This window comes from Bactrocera neohumeralis, chromosome 5 (assembly GCF_024586455.1).
Source record: "Bactrocera neohumeralis isolate Rockhampton chromosome 5, APGP_CSIRO_Bneo_wtdbg2-racon-allhic-juicebox.fasta_v2, whole genome shotgun sequence".
Lineage (NCBI taxonomy): Eukaryota > Metazoa > Arthropoda > Insecta > Diptera > Tephritidae > Bactrocera > Bactrocera neohumeralis.
The window spans coordinates 19,378,104-19,400,015 of NC_065922.1; the positions used below are offsets into that span (position 1 = coordinate 19,378,104).

Here is a 21,912-nt window from a genome sequence, read left to right on the forward strand (position 1 = left end):
GATATTAAAAATATACATATGTACATGAGAATATTATTTATTAAAAAATATACTCCAAACGTGAAAAGTTGAGAATTGTTGCAACAAAATTAAAAGAATAAATAAATACACAAATAAAATAATTTTGAAACAATATTATATACGTAAGACGGAAATATCAGAAAATATAATTAAGATTAATTAAAAGAATTAGTAAATAAATAAATTAAATTAAATAATTAAATCATCAAATAATACAATTAAGTACGAAAAATATTAAAAATTAAAAAAAAATATTAAAAATAATTAATTGATAAATAAATGAAATAAAATAATTAAAAAAATTAATTAATTTACAAAATAATTAAATCATCAAATAATAGGTACAATTAAGTACGAAAAATAATAAAAATTAAAAAAAAAAATTAAAAATAATTAATTAATAAACAAATTAAATAAAATAATTAAAATTCAGTTAATATACAAAATAATTAAATCATAAAAATACAATTAAATACGAAAATTATTAAAAATTAAAAAAAAAAAAATAATTAAAAAATTAGATTATAAAAAATAATAATTAAAAATATTTAAAACTAAAAGTAAAATAATAAAAAAAAATAATAAATAAATGAAATAAAATAATTAAATGGCCAAAGATTATAATTAATTACGAAAAATATTAAAAATAATAAAAATAATATTAAAATACAAAATAATAATTAACGAATAAATGAAAGAAATTATTAAAAAACTTAATTAAGTTCGAAAAATATAATGATAAATAATAACATTGAAACCAAAATATTAAATATAAAAAAATAATAATTTATAAATTATGAATAAAAAAATAAAATGAAATAATTAAATAAAATTAAAATAGGAAAGAAAACAAACAAAAAAATCAAATTCAAGCAGCTTGAAGCGATAAAAACTAATTGAAAAATAAATCAAAATGTTAATGAAAGGTAAAAAAAACTTTAGTTTTTTATATTCGGTATTATTTTTTATCCAAAAAAAACAATAAATTTTACATATGTTGACTACATGGATACATTGTAAAATGGTCTTTTAGTTTCAAAACTAAAAAAATGTTTACATAAAGAAGTGAAAAATATATTGTTAAAACTGGCGTCATTAAAAGTCAATGCTCGTAAATTAAGACTTAACAGTTTATATAATAAAAACCAAGAAATATAACTAACAATACTGAATTTTCAAAAACAAACAAAAAAATATAACGAGAACCATAAAAGAGTCAAAAATATAATTTTGCAAGAAAAATGTGAAAAAAAACTTGAAAATATTTATAATAATATTCATCGTGTGCAAAAACTGGATAAAATCGAAGAAATCTTGCGCTCGTGCTTTAAAAGTATTTCCAAAGTGCTTTCAAACTGTATTTTAAAGTCTGTAAATTTATCTCCATATAACATAGACGAAATCACAGGAATATAGTTACAGCTTAGACCATGAAGTATGGTAGGATATCCTCAACAATTTGCGACTAATGTGATAAGTGGCCTCCGGTGCACTTGAGGTGTCCTGATTACAAAGTTCGGTTAGAAAATTTCGATCACGTATACGTACCCCTATATCCCTTGACTTCTCTCATCTCTTGACTTGAAACAACCTCTATCATCAAAGTCGGAAAATGGATGTAAACTAGTGTAAATTACCAAACAACCAAGATTAAAAATCAAAATAAAACAGACATTTGTTCGTCTCAGGTCTCACATATCTCGCACAACGTATCTATACGGTTCATAACTATATTCTTGTGAATGCTTATTTAAGAAAATAAGAACAATAGTAGTGTGCAAAGTGTTGTCCAACTGAAGCTATAACATTTACCAATCTTTCTGTCAAATTTGTGGATTCTAAACGAAAATAACTACGCCGGCTTGGTGGCCAAGAATGAATTTTTCATACTCTTTTCCGATGTGAACCGTACTCCTGTGATGGCTATCGTCCGAAATAAATGGAAGTCAAAAAGGCCAAGTCTGACTATAAAGTGGGTGAGCCAAAACGTTAGAAATGGCTATTTGAGGGACTGCGAGTTCTTCTTGTATTTGGCCACATGCTTCTAATAAAGGGTTTTCAATAAGAGCGCTACAAAAGTTGCTGGGCCATTTCGTGAGATAACGCATTTACCAAACTTGGTTTTCAAAAAAATCGATTGTGACATTCGCTGCGTGGCTTGTTGCGCCGTTCTGTTGGAACCACGTATTGTACAAGTTCATATCATCCAAATTGGGCCAAAACTATTCAGTTATCATTGAGCGGTAGCGATTCCCATTCATAGTAACGTGCGGGTCTTTATTATTACGGAAGAAGTACGGCCGAATGATGCCGCCGGCCAAACAGAAATTTTTTCGGGATGCAATGGTGACTGATGGAGTATTGACGAAGCCATTCAGCCAAAAATGAGCCTCATCGCTGAAGATGATTTTTCGCTGAAAATCCGGATAATTTTCAAGTTGTTGCTCAGCCCAATGCGCGAACATACGACAATTCTGGTGGTCAAGCGGCTTCAGTTTTTGCGTCAATTTGATTTTGTGAGGGTGTAGGCTAAGATCTTTTCGTATAATTCGCCACAACGATGTCACAGAGATGCCCAACGCTTGAGAACGAGATGTGAGAGACTGATTGGGTCTTCCTCAATTGATGCGTTAGCGGTAGCAATATTTTCGACACTACGGGCACTGCTTTGTCTCACTGGCACATGAACATTTTGTACTGTGCCTGTGGATTCAAATTTTTCCACTAGACACTCAATTCTTGATCTGACAGGACGATTATGACGACCATAACTCGGACGTAGCGCTCTTCAAGTTGAGGCCACTGACTCCGAATTTCGGTAGCAAATTTTAAAAATTTCGACTCGTTGTTGGATCGTATATTTTTCTATGATGAAATAGTAAACCTTACTAAAGAAAAATGTCAAAAGAGCGGGAAAAATATGGCGTCGTTTGCTGTCCCTATCGGTCTACTTTTGTAGCTCTCCTATATTTCCAGTTGCTCATATTCAAACATTTTTGGTCCCTCGGACGTTATTCGTCTTCTGAGCCAAAATTATATGTTCGAATATTGGAACAAATACGGATGTCCTAATTTGAGATTAGTTAGTTTATTTCAGTAGTATTTTGATAAAAATGAAATTCAAAGGAAAACAAGATTTTAATAACGAAATTGATGATGGGAGTTTTTACATTCGCGTCAATATGATCCACGGGCATCACCGACGGCTAAAATAATGATGGTTCAAGCTACACGTCATAAGTTATTCGGCTTCATATGAAGTATTTCAGTTAAAAGTTTCACAGGGATTTATGTTAATTCTCCGTTAGGCTGGCGCTGTAGTGTTGGTGAAGTGGTTTGGAGCTCGAAAAATATTAAAAATATTAACAGTAATGGTGATTGAATGAAATTTCTTCAACTAGAATTTTAATTTTCTCAATCATTTAACACAAAATGCTTTCTAAAATTCCTCAGAAACTAACATTGTTACTGGAAAACATCAAATTAAAAATTAGTTCAGTCAAGTCTTGATGTCTTCAGTTCAAAAGTTCAGTATAAAATACTCCTTAGCAATAGTTCCAACTTCTTTGGACCTTCTTAAAACTACTCACGCCAATTTATTTCGGCTTCAGTTCCTATTATATAATTTTTCTGCTAGTTGAATAATGTCTTTCAAGCATTTAGATTTAAAAATATCGCAGTATGCCACTTCTAGCATAAAATGCGAAATCAAAGCCATATGAGCAACAATGCAACAAAACGGTAATTTGCAGTTATAAACTGGATAAATTCAATGCAGATATGTAATTCAAGTAAGGCCCACAAGCGCAGCGACATTTCGCAGTTACGCGGTGCGTTCAAGCATACACATCAAGCGTGCATTGCTTGAGGGACACCACCGAATCAATCAGGCGTGACCAACGAGTGAAGTAATGTGACGAAAGCAACAACAACAAGGCATTGAAAATATGTTAAATTCAGAAAAAAAAATTGGCAATCATATCAAATAATAGAAAAAAAAAACAAAACAAAAAATCATGCTTGAGTAAAATCAGCGCAACCGACACCATGGCAACGAAGTCAGAAGTTGCAGCTGCAGCTGAAGCCTTTACAGTTATTTTATGTATTTTTGTTTTGTTTTTATTTCGCGAGACAATCAATTGAATGACTGTTTGACAAAAGCGCCTGAAAGCAGCGCTTACAATAATAGAAACAAAAAGCAAATTAAAAGCAGTAAAAGCAACAATAACAAAAAAGCACAAACAAAAAACAATCATAACTGTAACGCGTGTGGGCGCAAGCGAGCGCCTGTTCAATTGGCGGCGGTGTGTTTTTTGTATTAGTTGCCATGTTGTTGTTGTACTTGTTGTTGGCTCACTCTTGTCATAATTAAATGTGACGGCTGTTGTTACAGCCGCAGCGCGATATGCGGCGATAAGTGATGCCACCAGCAGAATCGTACGCAATGCCGTCGCTTTGAAGCAAAGCGCGCGGCAGCAACAAACGCTTCTCGTCAAGTGTAACGGCGATGCGGCGCTGAGCGAGATAACAACTACACACAATGTAGAGAAAATAAAAAAAATTTGGAAAAAACTGAAAGACCTGCTGTTGCTGATTTGCGCTGCTGATAAGGGCGACAAAGAGCCGATAAAGCTGATAGGCGAGGAAAAAAAAAAAAACAAAACAAAGCTAATGTATTATAAAGTGAATTAATTGTTAAAAGTCTCGTAGTAAATTCAACATAAAGAGCGCGAAAAGAGAAACATAAAAAATAATTTAATTAATATAATTTTTCGAAAATATTTCTATCGTGAAATCTGCAAACTTGCCGCCGGAGAAACAATATTTTTACGACGATCAATTCTTAACAACAAAAAGTTCACAAAAAATGCCTTGAACTATCATCGTGTTGCTTTGGATAATAATCCATGCCAAATTTAGTGAAGATATCTTCTCAAATAAAAAAGTTTTCATACAAGGACTTTATGTTGATGGTTCATTTTGTATGGCAGCTATATGCTATAGTGATCCGATCTGGAAAATTTTTTCGGATATCGTAGTACTGTCTTCGATAATAATCCATGCCAAGTTTCGTGAATATATCTCCTCAAATAAAAAAAATTTCCATACAAAGACTTGAGTTTGATGGTTCATTTTGTATGGCAGCTATATGTTATATTGCTCCGATCTGGAAAATTTTTTCAAATATCATAGCGTTGTCTGGGATAATAATTCAAGTGAAGTTTCGTGAAGTTATCTCTTCAAACAAAAAAGTTTTTCCTACAAAGACCTTATTTTTAAGGCTTAGTTTGTATGGCAGCTATATGTTATATTGCTCCGATCTGGAAAATTTTTTCGGATATCGTAGTACTGTCTTCGATAATAATCCATGCGAAGTTTCGTGAAGATATCTCCTCAAACAAAAAAGTTTTTCCTACAAAGACCTTATTTTTAAGGCTTAGTTTGTATGCAAGCTATATGCTAAAGTGGTCCGAAAATAGCGGTTCCGATAAATATAGTGCTTCTTGATGAGAAAGAGATGCTTGCAAAATTTCAGATCGATATCCCATAAATTGACGGGGACTGGTACGTGTTTATAGAGGCAGACGGACATGACTAAAACGACTTTATAGGTCTTTATCGTTTCCTTCCGAGACAAACTTCGTAGCAAACTTAATATAGCAGTTTTTTGGCATATAAAAATGAATACTAAAATATGGAAGTAAATTTCTTTGAAGCACCAAAAAATAAAATGAAATTTTGTGCTTAGAAAGGTTTCACAAAAACTAATTTTGCAAAAAAACAAAATTTGTAAAAAAAAAATGTTAAAAAAAATTTATTAAAAAATTAAAATTAGTTTATTTTAAAAAGTGGAAATACATTTTTTGAAGCACCAAAAACACAAAAATTTTGTACTTAAAAATTGTTCACAATTCTTAAATGAAATTTTTGTAAAAAAAATTAAATGTTAGTACTTATTTAATGTTTTTTAAATTGTACAGAAAGTTTCATTATTTTTTCTCGCAGCCAGTTTTTGCACATAAGAGTTAAGAAATTACAGAAGTTTTTAAAATAATAAAAAAATAATAACAAACATCTAAATATCAAAAGCAAGTGTATAAAATCAAGTGAAAAATATTAAATCTCCGACTTTTAAAAAACACATAAATATATTTGAAATTTATTACAAAAATTTCTATTTTTTTTAATTTGAAAAAATTTTCATATTTTTTAAATTTGAAAAAAGTTTCATATTTTGAAATTTGAAAAAATTTTCCAAATTTCAAATTTTCATATTTTTTCAAATTTTAGATCTTCTGAAATTTCAAATATATTTTCTTTATATAATTTTATTTTGTTTTTCAGCAGATTTTTCCAAAAATCAAATCACAGTGTTTAAAAATGCATATGAATAGTGTTGAAAAGTGCAATAAAAGTGTAACTGTAAATTAATTTTCTGGAATAAAAATTAAAACAAACAGTTTTCAAAGTGAGCGTTTTTTCAACAGAAAAAGCAAATAAATTCAACTATAATTTCAGCACTTAAATAATAGTAGCAGAAACAGCAACAACATGGATTGTGATTATTCGAAATTTCTATATAAACGTAAGTGGTTTTTATATATAAAATAATTATTTTCAAAATCTATATCGTTTAATAATAGTTAAACGGCCAGTTTATTTTTTTTTTTTTACTAATTTTCTCAAACTTAAGGCGGTCTCGTTCCTTCGCTATTAACAACTTCAGTTACTGCATTGAATACATTGAACACTGGATTATTCAAAAATACTAGCTTTAAGAGCGAGTATCCATCGCATTAACGCTGCGTTTGAATCCGCTCGATTGTGTTGATATTATTTTTCCGTCGCAAACATGCAAAATTTTATAAAATATTGTGAAAGCGTCGCTTACGAACTACTTCTAAAACCTTCCAGGCGTAGCCAAACTGAAGAAACTGGTTTCTCTTATATTAGATACAGACCCCATATGGGTATAGCTCACCAAAAGTTGAAATTTGGTTGTTCTGAAACCTTCCTGCATTATTTCAGCGCTTGGCTAAGAACCCAAAGATGATTATGGTGCAGATGCGTCAAAGTTGATTATCAGAAGTTGTCTTTTCTTCCCAGCGTCCAAAATCTACGCTCATTCAACTTTGATCAATTTTCATATTTATTTCCGATATTACTAATGCGAGCGTTTCTAATACTACGCAGTCCAATAAGATCTTGTTGTTTAAATGTTTATAGCCGCTTTTTAATGAATATTTGATCTCAGAAGTATTGGATTGGTTCTGATTTTCGAGGACCTTTTGTCTTTAATAATCAAAAATATTTTTCGAAGCCAACCCTCTTAACTCTAAAGCCCGGAAAAAATGTTGAACAAAAAATATAGATTATACGAGAACGTTTCTCTAAGTATACTATAAATATTACTTTAGTCAACTTAAAATTATACTAGTCTTGAGACCACAAGATTTTAAACAAAACTATTTTTCCAAAGCATCAGCTTTCTGGAGACATCGCCGTATACTCCAATAAGAGTAAGCATCGAAGGATTTCTGTTATATTTTAGTTATTCTTAACCACCTGATATCTATGGCGATCTCTTATATATATCATTTTAGTGCAAATTCGCTTTTCAGAAAATGTGATAACATCGAGAATATTTGAAGGTTATAGGTAAATAAGTAAGACATGTTCGATTCGCCAGTTCCCTAACAGCTATCTCTGAGTGTTGCTTTATTATAAATAAGACTGCACGAGGAAGCAACGAAAAAGTCATCTAGTAACTAGCCGCTTGGTGTGGTTGGGAGCCACACAGGGCCAATTGACTTCAGGTTGCCAAGTGAGCTATGATGTGAAGATCCTTGTTCTCGTTTAATTCTGTACAAGACAGATAATATGAGTATTATTATAATAGTATTACTTACTATTTTATCTCTTTTGGATTCTAAAGGGTGATCCATTTTGAGGTTCCCTACTTTTTTGAATAAAAAACACAGAAATTTCAAATTCAATGGGGAATGTTTATTATCATTTGGAAGAACAATCTTTGGCATTTAACTTTTTGAAGATTAGCTCTTTCAAATGTTGGCCGCGGCTACGTCTCAGATGGTCCGTCGTTGAGTCCGAGTTTAAATGACTCGTTTGAGCATTTCGACTGGTAACTGGCGCATGACACGCCTGATGTTTTGCTCCAAGGTCCGATTTCAAGCGGCATTCTCTACATAGACTTTAAACATTACATATCATCACAAGAAAAAATATAATGGTTGTATATTAAGCGATCTTCTCTCAATAAATCCATGGATTGATGCGATGTGTGGGAAGTGGCACCGTCTTGTGAAAACCAAATGTCGCCGAGGTTACAAGCTTCAATTTCAGGCATTAAATAGTCAGTTATCATGGCGCGATAATGGTCGCCATTGAATGTTACGTTCTCACCGGCATCATTTTTGAAGAAATATGAACCGATGATTCCACCGGCCCACAAAGCCATACCAAACCATTGTTTTTCTGGATCAAATGGCAGCTCTTGATTCTCTTAAGGTGGCACTCGTCCAAAATGCGGCAATTTTGCTTGTTCCAATACCCATTGAGGCAGAAATGGGCCTCATCGCTGAACAACATTTGGCTCGAAAACCTCGGATCTTCTTAGAGCTTTTCAAGCGCCCATAGAGCGAAAGGATGTCACTTGGGAAGGTCCAGCGGCTTTAGTTCTTGCACAAGCTGTAGTTTGTATGCTTTTAATTTAGGATTTCGACTTAAAATCTGCCAATACGTTCCATATGTCAGTCTGAGTTGTTGCGATCGGCATCGAATCGACTCTACACGGTCTCGGTGTACACGCTCAGCTACGGATTTTCTTCACTGCGTGCTGGACGTGGTCTACTCGGTCGAATATTATCCAATAATGAATGCTGGGTCGCAGATTGGCTGATAGTTTTGCGAATAGTATGCTCAGTAGGCCGATTATATTTATCATAAGTTGAGCGAGAAGCGCGAAATGAAATGTCTAACAATACTGAACATAAATACTCGTAACATGACAGCTTCACACGACTCACGCGTGTTCTGTCAAAAGGTAAAAGACTCGGAACTACAAAGGAATTTTATGCGAAGATTTTTTGTTGCAAGACTTCCTTCGGAGACTTTCCATTGTTTGCTGAGAGGCAATCGATAGTAAAATTTTTTTATGTTTAGTTGGATGGGAATCCAGCTGCTGCATAGCGCCGATTGAAGATCATCCAATGTCAATTTTATATTAATATTTATACGTTTTAATTAAAGTAAGAATTACCGTTAATGTTCCGCCAAAAACTTTGCGCCATTAGCGGCAGAGAAAATCGCAGCTCGGTAAATATTTACTCAGCTCGGCGCCCCATTAAGAACGGTTTATGCTGCTTCCACCGCCAAAGGTGAGCTACTCAATGCCGGCGATTTTTTAAACAAAATAAGTGATTTTCACAAAGCAAAAAATATTAAAAAAAATTAAAATGAAATTGTTTGTTTGTTGTTGTGTGTGTGCGTACGCGCCGCTGATTTCGGCCGGCGAGGCGTTGTTGCTGCCACCGCCTAGTGCTAATTGCGGCAATTTGGCGCTTGTTGCTCTGTTTTTGGGCGCAGCGCACGCACAAAACGCTGAAAAATCGACGAAAAAAAGTGCAGCTAGTCTGGTTTGTTTATAAATATAGCAATTTATTTGCGTGCGTGTGCGCGTGTGTGTGTGTGCGTGAGTAGGTGTGCTTGCATGCTGGGCAGGAGTTGTATGGAAATATAACACATAAATTTAAATTGTTTTATGTACCAACATGTATATACGTAGTATGTAAGCTTTATGGGCACTCAAATGGATGTATATATATATATATATGTATATTGTGCCGATATGTGTGTGTGTATATATGTAACTCTTGTTGTCAGCTGGCGGCGTGCTCACACCTTTTGTGTTCACTATTGCCACTTAATGGACCTCCTTGGCGCGACACACACGCACTCACACACACACATGAGTGCACCACATAAATATTAATCCCACATGCAGCAGCAACAACAAGTACAACTAAACAACTGCGTGTCTGCTTGTCTCCAACAGCCGTCGGCAAAGCCCCATTGACTCGCCTTTGGGCTAATTTTTTGGCATTGCCTGTAAATATTAGCTTGTCGTTGCTTGTTGTTGCTCGCTTTGTTGTTATACATTTCGACAAAATATGATGAATTGTTCGCCTTTGACGCTCGCTTTGTGCGCTCTTTCAGCGTCTTTTTGCGTTTCATTTGAATGCGAGCAGAAATCATTTTTCTTTTTAGCTTCTCACCTTTGTGGCCAATTTCGTGCAGCTTGTCTTGGTGGTAACATAAATGGTTGCACATGTGCCTCGTACATATATACATAATGTATCAATGCGGGTGTATTTGTTAATATATATTTATGTTTGTTCACACCCACATGTGGTGTCTTTAAGTTATTTATGCGCACAGGTTTAAGAATTGATTGCCCCGAAAGCGTTTTCGTGCCTTCTAATTGAAATTTGTGGCAGCTATTTTATGATGTATGTATGTTTGTTTGTCTGTATATATGTATGTGTTTTAAAGTAATTATTTTGCAACTAAAATAAATAACTGATTTTTTGAGAATATTGGCTTTTCGGCTAATTTTTAGTTTTGTCGATGGCGTTGCCCTCTTTTTTGGTTTTAATAATATCGAGAGTTTAATTTGATATCTCCAATCCAATTTGTTATACATTTAGCTGAGGAAAACAAGAAAAAAAACGTTTACTTATAGTACGTTGGACCAAAGCGATAATACCCTTCACAGATCCATTTATTATAGCATAAAAGTGTATAAAAACACTCTTTATCTCCATTGGATCGATCAGTTTGTATAACAGCTATATGATTTGAGCAAAACCGCAAAGCCAGTTTGCTTACTAGTGAGGGCAACCTTACCCCAATTTCACCAGATTGGCTACGAGTCGATTGTGCGGTGTCTTCTTGCGCACTAACATTGGATTTATGGACCTCTAGCAAGCTGGAACTGTGAACTAGCCGACACAGAGTGGAATGCAAGAGATCATCCGCACTACTTGTTCTTAACAATGTGAATCTTGCCACAGTCTTGGTATAGGGTTTGTCCGGAAAGTAATACGTCTGAGTCGATTTAAAAAAATTTATTGAACCAATCGTTACAATTCTTTAAACAACTTTCAAAACAGGCTCCTTCTGCGTCGATCCAGCGCGAATCCAAACATTGAAGGCGCCACGGAAGGCATTCTCAGGAATAACCTTGAGAGCCGTGGTGCATGCTGCTTGGATCAACTCTGCCGTCTCAAAATGCCTCTTTGTCTCGGGATCATACTCAAAGATCCATGACTCCTCACCTGTGATTACGTTATTTAAAAATTGGGGGACAGTTTCACACATGTTCAAATTTTCTTGGCACGCTTCCACTCGCTGCAACTTCTGATCGTCAGTGAGCAGTTATGGGAACATTTTCGCAGACACATTGCGCATGTTCAAGTGCTCCGTCACAATGTTATGAATCACAGATTTTGATAAATTTAACATGTGGCCAATTAAACGAATACTTAGTCGACGGTCTGAGTTCAAAATTTTGCGCACACGAGTCACATTGTCGAAGTCGCAGGTCTCCCAGCTCGGTCTTCATCAGCGGCCTCTTCCCGGCCTTCCAAAAGGGCCTGGTGCCACCGAAACACACCACTTCTTGCTAAAGCAACACCTGGGTAAGCGAAAATGTTTGTCCTGACTGTCCAGGTGCTTGGAGACAACTCCAGCTAGAAACGCCCTCTACCGAATTCAGTCAGTGCGCGCACGCTCCGAAGTACAGCCGCGTCGGAAGAAAATCAGCGCTATTACTTTCCGGGTTTGTCTCTGGCTGTACTATATCCAATAGACTCACGTTTACATAACTTGTCGAACACGACTTGTCAAAGCTGTGTGGAAGAAGGCGAGGTGGAATCTTTATATCTCGATAGACACACTATCGGCGAATCTGGCTGGGTTGATACTAGTCGCCTTAACACATTTGTGGTAGGCTCAAAGCGATTCGATGGTCTATAGGAGTAGTGGTGATCCATATCTAGGAATTTTCTGAAGTAAAAAGGACCTTGCGTTACTTTTGGTGCGAGGATTACTGCGATCTAACTCAACCTAACTTATTTCGTAAACTCGAGTGTACATAAAAGTGTTTAAAAACATCTTTGTTTTCGGGTCTCCATGCGATTTCAGCATTCAGCATGTCTAGTTTTACCGCTTTCTATTTCTCTTGAGTGGTTTGCCCCAGCGTTTTGGTAGTGCCTAACCTTTGGCTTCAGCTTTTTTTCCGTTCATTTAGTCAGCCCACTTTGTCGCTTACAGCGGACATCTGTCTTTTGGCAAAGTAAGATCGACCTTCCGCCATTTTTTCCGTGGACCCAGCCAATCTTTCCTCTGCCTCTTTCGTCCTATGCCAAATTTGGTGAAGAAATATTGTTAAATTAAAAAGGTTGATCGGCCAGTTTGTATGGAAGGTAAATATATGCTATCGTTCTCAAGCTGAAAAATTTCAAATCGATATCTCGAAAACTAATGGACTAGGTCATCTTTATGAGCTCGTCTCAATGGCTATTTATATATATACTTTACATACGCCTTACCCCGACGATTTCTGTTCAAGGTATAAACGTTTAGCTACTGGTACAGTTCACTTTATGAATATTTACTGAATATTTCCTTTCTACCATATTCTGGGGGTAAACCTTACGGTTTAACAACCACTTAAGTACAACGAGAAAGAGCAAATTAGCGAAGTAACTTCTGCTAAATATTTTTCAACGACCTTTAGGGTTGTTCTAACGAAACACTATTCAACAGATATCTGCTCAAAACTGGTTAAACTCATAACTCAAAATAGGAAACCTCCAAATGGATCACCGTTAACATTATTCTTAACATATTACATTAAAATTGATTCGTGATCGTATTTTGCTCTCAATCATCGAAGTTTGTGATATTATACTTGCAAGTATATAATTTAAGGAATAAAACATTGGAACATATTAGAAGATATTTCAGCTCAATCAACAGATGGCTGGTCATTCCCAAAAAGTAAAGTTCTCAACTTTCGCCAATCTCCATGCATACTCTACATTCTGCAGAGTTAACTTTTTCAAAATTCTGAGAGTGAAATTCAGGAATAATTGCCTGTTATGGTCACTACTATATAATCTCTATAAAAGTACGTTTTTACGTCTGACCCTCAACACCATTATTGTCCCCATGTAATTTTGTAGTAATCACAAGCCTTTTATTGGCAGAACTGCAAGGTTTTGGTTCTTCTAAGTTCTTGGAAGAGAATGTCTAAATATCACCGCAAGTTAAATCATTAATTTCCAATTTTTTATTCAACATTCTATCTGTCATTGCTTGTCTTTTCTCGCTTAATTCTTGAATGCTTGCTGCTGTGCAACTTTTTCGGTTAAATTAGCTTTATTTGTGCTTTGCTTGCTTTGCGGTGACTTGCACATGCTTGCGAAAGGTTAATTAGCCGCAGCGAATCAGCGGTTGGCGAAGTCAGTACTCGCAGCATTAGGCAAGCGAGTACAGCCAGCCAACACTCGCTTCCACTTATGTTGCTAGCTGGCGCTTAGCACGAAATTTCTTGTTTCCTGGCGCCTTGCCGCCAGATTTTGCAAAAGCATTTACATACATATGTACTTGTATATTTATATGTATGTTTTTATATTATATGTATGTACATATTTAGCTCTGTGTAGATGTGTTTTTGTTTATGCAAAAAAAAATCATTATAATTAATTCTAATTTTTAATTATTAAATTTAACCTAATTGGCAGTTTTTTCAGCGCTTTGCTGCCGTTTGTTCTTTCCCTCCCCGGTTGCTTTTGTTGCTATTGCTCAAATCAACTTGCTACTGTCAATAGACGAGTGAGTGGACTCGCATTTGCTGTCATTAAATTTTTGAAAACTGCAAATTATGCAAAACAGCAACAATCAGATAAACGCTTAGCAACGCTTGTTGCTTTTGTTATTGTTGTTGTCGAAGTAAAAAAAGAGTAACAGAAAAGCAGGAAAGCAAAGTAAAGTGCAAACGTTAGAGAAATACTGCAAAAAAAGCGGTGTATCTACAGATTTCCGGTGAATGTGTAGGTTTCGAGTGGCGTTCGGCGTTCGCGCGTCAATTTGGCGGGCGCTCCAGCTGGTCAATTGTGTTCAACATGTGTTTGAAGTTGTTTCTTGCGGTTTCAAGCGCATACATAATCGCTTTAAGATTCAGAAACTTTCAATACATACATACAAGTGTACTTATATAACAAATGGGTAAACAAAAATTGACTTCGGGCAACAACCTGTTTTATCTCCATAGAATTTCACAAGCTTAATTGTCGAATGTTGCTTTGTTTCTTATTATTTTAAATTGTTTATTTATTTCATTATTTTTTTTATAGTTTTTTATTCTTTTTAACTTTTATTTTAATTTTTTCAGTTTTTATTTTTTCTATTTTTACTTTTTCATTACCGTCTAAGAGTAATTTTTTAATTTTAGTCATTACTAAAAGTACTTGAGGTACATAAAACAAATCGGTAATGAAAAAATTGAAAATGGATTATCTATATAATATCTTACATGACTGATATGCGCAAAATCCGATCTTTACTATTATAAAATGCAACTCTGATTAATTATAAAACTGCTAATGAGCGAATTCCAGACATGCTAGATGTCATCTATTGGCACTAAACTGTTAAAGGCGCTCTTTAAAAATCCTTAACGAATTATCGATAATTAGAAATTTCACCACTGGCAATAGAAATATTTGTAATATAAATATCGATAATCATAAGTGATAAATAAATCAAAATTTATCATTTATATACATATATGTATAAAGCTCTATATAAGTTTCCGAAACTCTTTAAAATCGTTATAAAAATATCCATAACTATAAAAGTGAAACATCGATAATCGATAAATATAAACTATTTAAACATCACAACCCCCACCCGATTTTATTCATTCTAAGCACAAATATGTCCGGATATAAGAAAAACACGCCTTCTCAATTTTATTTAGATTAAGCTGATGTATGCGGTATAAAGTCACTCGGAAGTTCGAAAATCTTTAGATTGGGTATATCGGGGCTAAGGGAAGTATTGACTCCATTCAAACCATTTTTCACAAAGAAACATACTACCATCAGGGAAGGATGATTTCACCGGCACACAAACTCCACCTAACCGTTGCTTTTCTGGATAAAATGGCAGCGCTGGAACCTCTTTAGATTACTTTTCATGCTAAATGCGGCAGTGTTGCTTGGTTACATACACATTGAGCCTGAAATGGAGCCTGAAATGGGTCTCGGCGTCGAATCATATCTCCGCGGTGTTCATGTACATTCCCAGCTACGGCTGCTATATTTTCTTCACTGGGTGCTGGACGTGGATAGGTGATGGTGTTGGGAATAGTACGCTCAGTACGCCGATAATGTTGGCCATAAGTAGAGCGAAGCTCGCAAACACATTCTTTACAGAACGTGTGTTTTCATAATATAGTTGAACGATTTGTAAACGTTATTCGGGCGTAAGTCTTACTATAATGAATTGCTAAACAATACTGAACAGAAATAACATGACAATTTGACACGGCTCACACGTGATCTGTCAAAAAAACCTATTAAAAAGTATCTCTACTTGGAACACCCGTTATAATAATAAGATTATGTGGAAACAACTTAGGAATTTCAATAACTTCAGCTAGCTTTTTAATAACCTAAAATGAGCTAATGATGGTCTAATTGCTGACGCTTCTTGTAAGCCATTCTTTCCAGCGAGTTTGGTTATATATCACTTGCCTTGGATTCATCAGTTTCATATTATAACGAGCTGATCGATTTAAACTGCGGAAGCAAACCAGATCGATAACATTTTTTTCATAGATTTATAATATTTTTTTTTTTCGTGTGGACTTTGATCTCCTTATGACAATTCGTGAACTCATTGAAATCTGGTCTCATCCACATCTATTAACGAAGTTAACATCGAAAGAGAGAAACCGTGCTTGAAAATATCGTGTTGGGGTCAGAGAGATAACAGATTCAGCACAGTTTAGTTAATGTCTTAGGTTTGAAGTCGGTAGGTTAGTGTACAGATCAATTACTATAATTTGAAACGGGTATAAGTTAGAAACTCTATAGATCCACCGTTCGGTAACCCAATACTTTTGAATTTTTTATAGATGTACTAAGCTCACATACATTCCTTCTTAGATCTTTTACAAATTTTGGTACTGGTACTTTTTTGGGATGGCGCTATGCAGACTTCAGTTAAGTAGTTGCGTATTTGTGCTCAAGCTCTTTGGTTTACTACACTCCAATGATGTAAAGATCATATATAGATTTGAATGTTATCAACTCTTCGAGGGTCTATCTTCCACCTAGAAACTACGGTGAAAATATATATATACAAGAGCAAAATTTTCTTTACATACCGGCTAGATATTTGACCAGTATACTATATCGTGAAGATAAACGCTCACTCTAATTTCCAGGTTTTAGTCAGCGCTGTGGTTGATAGTATTCTTTATAATAATCTTTATGAACCTTTTATAAGGTAAAATGATATTGGCTGTCTTTGATTCGCCACTTATCTTCTCGTTATATAGTTTAGACTAATACAAGCAAGTAACTGGATAACTCACCAAAGTGGTATAAATCTCATTGTATTTATACCAATTGTTTATTCGATACACAGCTATCTAGAAATTGTCTAATCAAAAGTAGATGATGAAAATTCGTAAATTCGTCGTCGGACCGAACATTTTTCCTCACATTTTATTAAATACGAAGCTAATATTCAAACCTTATTTTGATCGCCAAGCAGGCGCAGTTCGTGACGACCGACTGTATATTGTTATTGTGGACTTTAAGTTAGAATTATTCTATTATTATTAAGTGTTAGCTGACACCATTTTAACTAGATACTTTAACAGAAAATAAAAGTAAACCTCAAAGCAATCATTAAATTGAACATACTACACGTAAGTCCACACATATATTATATGTCATATGTACACGAGTATCAAACGACAACGCGCAACTTCCTGATTGAAAGTCCATCAAACGGTTGGAATAAAGTTATTGGCGGAAATCGAAGCGGCAGCAGGTGTCGGTGACCCGCTTGCCCATTCACTGTCAATAAACAGCGCGCATCAACTCAACGGCCCAACAACATTTACATACACGTACACACACTACATAGCATAACAAGTAAGGAAGGGCTAAGTTCGGGTGCGACCGAACATTTTATGCTCCGGCAACTTGCAAGAATAGAAGGCAGGGAAATACTGGAAGGTGCAAAGCGTCAACCAGACGAGAGGAATTGAAGCAATTATTGTATGCTGTTGAACTTCCCTAACTCGAATCACCGTAATACACAAAAAAACTTCGAGTTAGAGAGACTTTGAGTTATGGAAAGCAAATTGTATGAAATTTGACTTCTATTGCCAATGCAAGAGTTCGAGTTAAGGGTCGAGTTATCGAGTTATAGAATGTCGAGTTATGGTAGTTGAACTGTCAGTCATTCTTTCTTTTCGCTGTTTGGCTTCAGTTGGCGGTTCCAAGTGTAGCCAGGTCCTTCTCCACCTGGATTTTCCAACGGAGGTTATGTCTTCCTATTCCCCCGACGGATGCGGCGTCGAATACTCTCAGAGCTGAAGTGTTTTCATCTATTCGGAGGACATGACCTAGCCAGAATAGCCGCTGAGTCGTAATTCGCTGAACCATATAGAAGGACGGGAATGATGAGTGACTTGTAGAGTTTGGTCCTCTCTCGATGAACAGTACATATGTATATAAATAAATGAAATCGGGTCGATATTTGGTCAAAATCGGTCGAGCAGGTCCCGAGATATATAATTTTACCTCAAAGTGGGCGGTGCCATGCCCATCGCCCAATTTTTACACCGGCTCTTTAAAGCCCTCTGATACCATCTCGAAGGTAAAAATCAATGTCTCTGGCATTTTCGCTATTGCTTTATCACGCTTTAAGTGATCTTTAACAGTACCGTTATATGGGCCGTGAGCGGGGTTACCTTTCGATTTCATCTATTTTCCCACTGTCGGTAGGAGTTCTTATCGTATTCGCGAGGGCATATTTGGTTGTTGTAACTTTAGTAGTTTGGGAGATATGTACATTAAACTAATTAGAGGGCAGGGCCACGCCCACTTTTTAAAAAATTAAAAAAAAAAAAAACTGAAATCAACAAATCCAATATACTCTGTAGCAGCATGTTGCAAGCGTACAAAAAGAATAGTTAAGTGGGCATTTAATGGAGAACACTTGTACGGTTAATGTACAGTGCGTATACGTAACACACATTGCCCGAGGCACAAATCGTTTGAACAAAATGTAGTGTGTAACTGTCGGCGCATTCGCGTCAAATCGCCAGCTGCAGCAGTTGACAGCTGTGACCTCTTAACCTACTGCCAAACAAATATAGCCACACACACACACACACACAAATAACTATTGTTTCTTCTTTATAAAGAGCTGCCAACACTTATCCCGCATGTGAGTCGCCCTGTTGGGCAATCGAACAAACAAACACTCGTTTAGCCTGTAGCGTAGTAGGGCCACCACGTTGGCCTCATTTGCCCAGCGGCTAAGCAGTTGCGGCGGCGAGGCGGCCATCTGCCGACAGTGACGTATGGGCAACCAGGCCAGGTTAGTAAGTAATGCCTTACATAATGCCATACCTCCAGCAATACAGAGAGGTAGGGCAGAGAGCGAGCGCCTTTCACGCCGCATTGACTGTGCGCTGCTGACTGCCCGCGGCACTACTTCCGCTCCGCCCCTCCCGTCCATTAAGTGCACTGCAGCTTGTCGCTTTCCCATTAGATGCTCGACTGTTTGGCGATTTGCTGGCGTTTGACTGCCTGACCGGCTGACTGCCTGACTGACTGGGCGCTAAATTTAATTAACTTTCTCGGCTTCTTAGCGCTGAGCGAAGACAGCGCGAGTGCAACTTAAAGAAATGCCATCGACAAAGTGCCAAACATTGTGTGGCAAGTTGCCTCAATCCATCGGCTCAATGCGCAGCGCAGTGGCGGTTTGTTGTTGTTGCTGGTGGCTGGCGTTGCTGGTGTCACCGAAATATCGCCACTTGCTGCCGCACTGTGGGCTTTATAGCCAAGTTTATGTTTATTTACCATTGTTTGCTTGCTGCTTTCTTCTCCTTATTCTTAGTTTCCTAACACTTTGCCTCGCGCTGTGGCGAAATTTATTGCAAATTGTGTTTGTTGTTGTTTTTTGCTGCACTTCTCAGTAATAGTTGTAATGTTTGTTTAGTCGCTTTTTGGAAGGCGAGAGACAATGTTGGTGCAAAGGTGCAAGTTTTGCTTAGAAATGTGTGAAAATGCATGTGTGTTAGCGTATGTGTGTTAGTATATGTGTGTGAGCATGCATGTATGCGCCTTTGTATGTGTGTTGCTAAGGGATTTAGCGATTATGTTATGCCATTGTGAACAACTTGTGCCTAATACCTTTTGACTGCAGTTAAAGTCTGCTTCTTCTTCGCCACGCGCTGACACATTTATTTTATTTGCATTTTGTGTATGTGTGTGTTGGTATATAAGCATGTAATTGTTATGCAAATATGTATTGTGATATGTAAATATATTATTTGCCACTGCTTGGGAATTCATCAGCCTCTATTTTTATAAGTGAATAATCACTAATTATTTACAATGAATTTAGAGTGATTTGTTGAGTATGAAATTATGAGTACTTCTTTATATAAATCCATTACACATCAATAAACATTCAGGTGTAAGGAAGTTGGTTTTTCCTATGAAACCTAATTAAAGGCAAATTAAGTCTAGCTAAATACGAACGAAACCGCAGATGGCCGAGCATCGAAAAATATAAGAATATAAAGCATGTGAAATATTGCGGGACGGGACTTCTACACAGAATTTTGAGGGGAAGGCGACTTTGGAAATTACTTTTGTTAATATATAGTACAAGGTGCGTTCCAAAGTAAACAGGACTTAAAAAAAAAAGAAAAAATGGTTTTTCCGCAAAATCAATTTATAGTATTCAAAATAGTCTCCTTCTGCTTCAATACAGCTTTTTGTGCGTTCCAAAAGCATGCCGAACGAGTATTTTAGCTCGTTGGCCGCCAGTATGCCGGTGCAAGCCATTTGAATGGCATCTAAGTCGGAATGGAAGAAGTCGTACGGTGCCATATCAGGTGCATACGTGGAGTGGTTAATGGTTAAAATGTGATTTTTGATCAAATAATCGGGGATGGAGTCATGTGTAGCAGTTCACGCAAGTGAGCTAAGGTCTCTGATCGCCATTCACTTGGGAGTGGCCAGAAACGATTCTTTTACATATGACTCAAGCAGTTCACGACTTCCGGTCTTTGACCAAGTATCCTCTGGGTAGCCTAAGAACATTCGTTCGAAGGCGAGCTAAAGTGAGAAGGCGAAACATCCCCTACATTGGGTTGTGCGCTGGGTTTGGGACCCGCCACGTAAAAAAACACCCCCAATGAAGATTAACAATCAGCCTCGGATGAGAGTTGGAAGGACCAAGTGGAGAAGGCCCTGGCTTCGCTTGGAATATCCAATTGGCGCCACGTAGCGAAAAGAAGAAACGACTGGCGCGCTGTCGTTCTTCTTCTTCTTAATTGGCGTAGACACCGCTTACGCGATTATAGCCGAGTTAACAACTGCGCGCCAGTCGTTTCTTCTTTTCGCTACGTGGACTCCATCCTCTGTTGTTACCTCGGCTATAATCCCGTAAGCGGTGTCTACGCCAGTAAAGAAGAAGAATCGGTCACAATGATGTCCTTCGAATGTTGAGTTCTGAGTAATTTTTGGTCGTCAGTCAATTTGTGGGGAACCACCTTTCGTAAGCCCGAATGTTCGCTCAAAATGCGATAAATCGATGTTTTGGAGATGTTCAATTCCATTTCCATGAATTTCAATGATGATTTCGGCTAATTTTTGATGATATCACGCACAGTTTCGATGGAATTTCCGGTGATCACGGATTTTGAGTGGCCCACATGTTGATCGTCATTTATGTCCTCACAACCACTTTGAAAACGTTGAAACCACTCGTGCACTCTGCTACGGGATAGGTAATCATCGCCATAAACTTGTTTCGTCAATTGAAACGTTTCGGTAAAAGTTTTACCAATTTTAAAACAAAATATAATGTTGGCTCTTTGTTCGAAGCTCATTTTCGCACCGATAACACAAACATGCTGACACTTAAAACGCAATAACTTCACTTTCAATCGATGAAATGTCATGAAATTCTCACTGGACAATCGATAAAGATAGCAGATTCTAACGCATCAGTCGACATATAGATGGCGCCACCAGGGGGCACTAGATTCAAAAAGTCCTGTTTACTTTGCACCGCACCTTGTATATATCTACGTTATAAAATTACGTTATGCTCAGGCTAATACTTTTACTTAGTGATCCCCCCTGGCCCAAATACACTTATGTCAACGTTTTTTCCAATCCTCGAAACGGTTGTTGAACAATTTACGGAATATCCATCATTTAACGTTTAATATTTTCAATAGACTGAAACGGTCTCCCCGGAGCGTTTGTTTGAGTTTGCTGAGTTGAGTTGGTTAGCCAGAGGTCACACGAAGTCAAATCAGGTGAATACGGTGATTGCGGCACGATAATCGTTGAAAATTTGACGAAAAACTCACGAAGAATCAATGCGGTATGCGACAGTGCATCATCGAGGTGCAAAAACCAAGAGCTTTCGGCTTATAATTCCGGCCTCTTTTTACCTTTCTACGAATAGCTTCGCGCAAACGACGCATAACATAACGAAATTCGAAGTGCACCACATCTCGATAATCGAAGC

General features: G+C 36.4%; 1 protein-coding gene across 4 annotated transcripts in view; it reads left to right on the forward strand.

The window, feature by feature from the left end:
• The window catches only part of LOC126759686 (protein scalloped), a 334,443-nt gene that overhangs the window by 41,395 nt on the left and 271,136 nt on the right, over window positions 1-21,912 (forward strand). For 2 of the 4 annotated variants that reach the window (XM_050474696.1, XM_050474697.1), the window contains exon 2: window positions 6,367-6,607. The exons of 1 other annotated variant lie outside the window; for it this stretch is intronic. In XM_050474696.1, coding sequence (XP_050330653.1) covers window positions 6,574-6,607 — 34 coding nt within the window. In that variant the 5' untranslated portion in view covers window positions 6,367-6,573. The remainder of the gene's footprint in view (window positions 1-6,366; window positions 6,608-21,912) is intronic. One more of the 4 variants, XM_050474698.1, reaches the window with a different exon arrangement.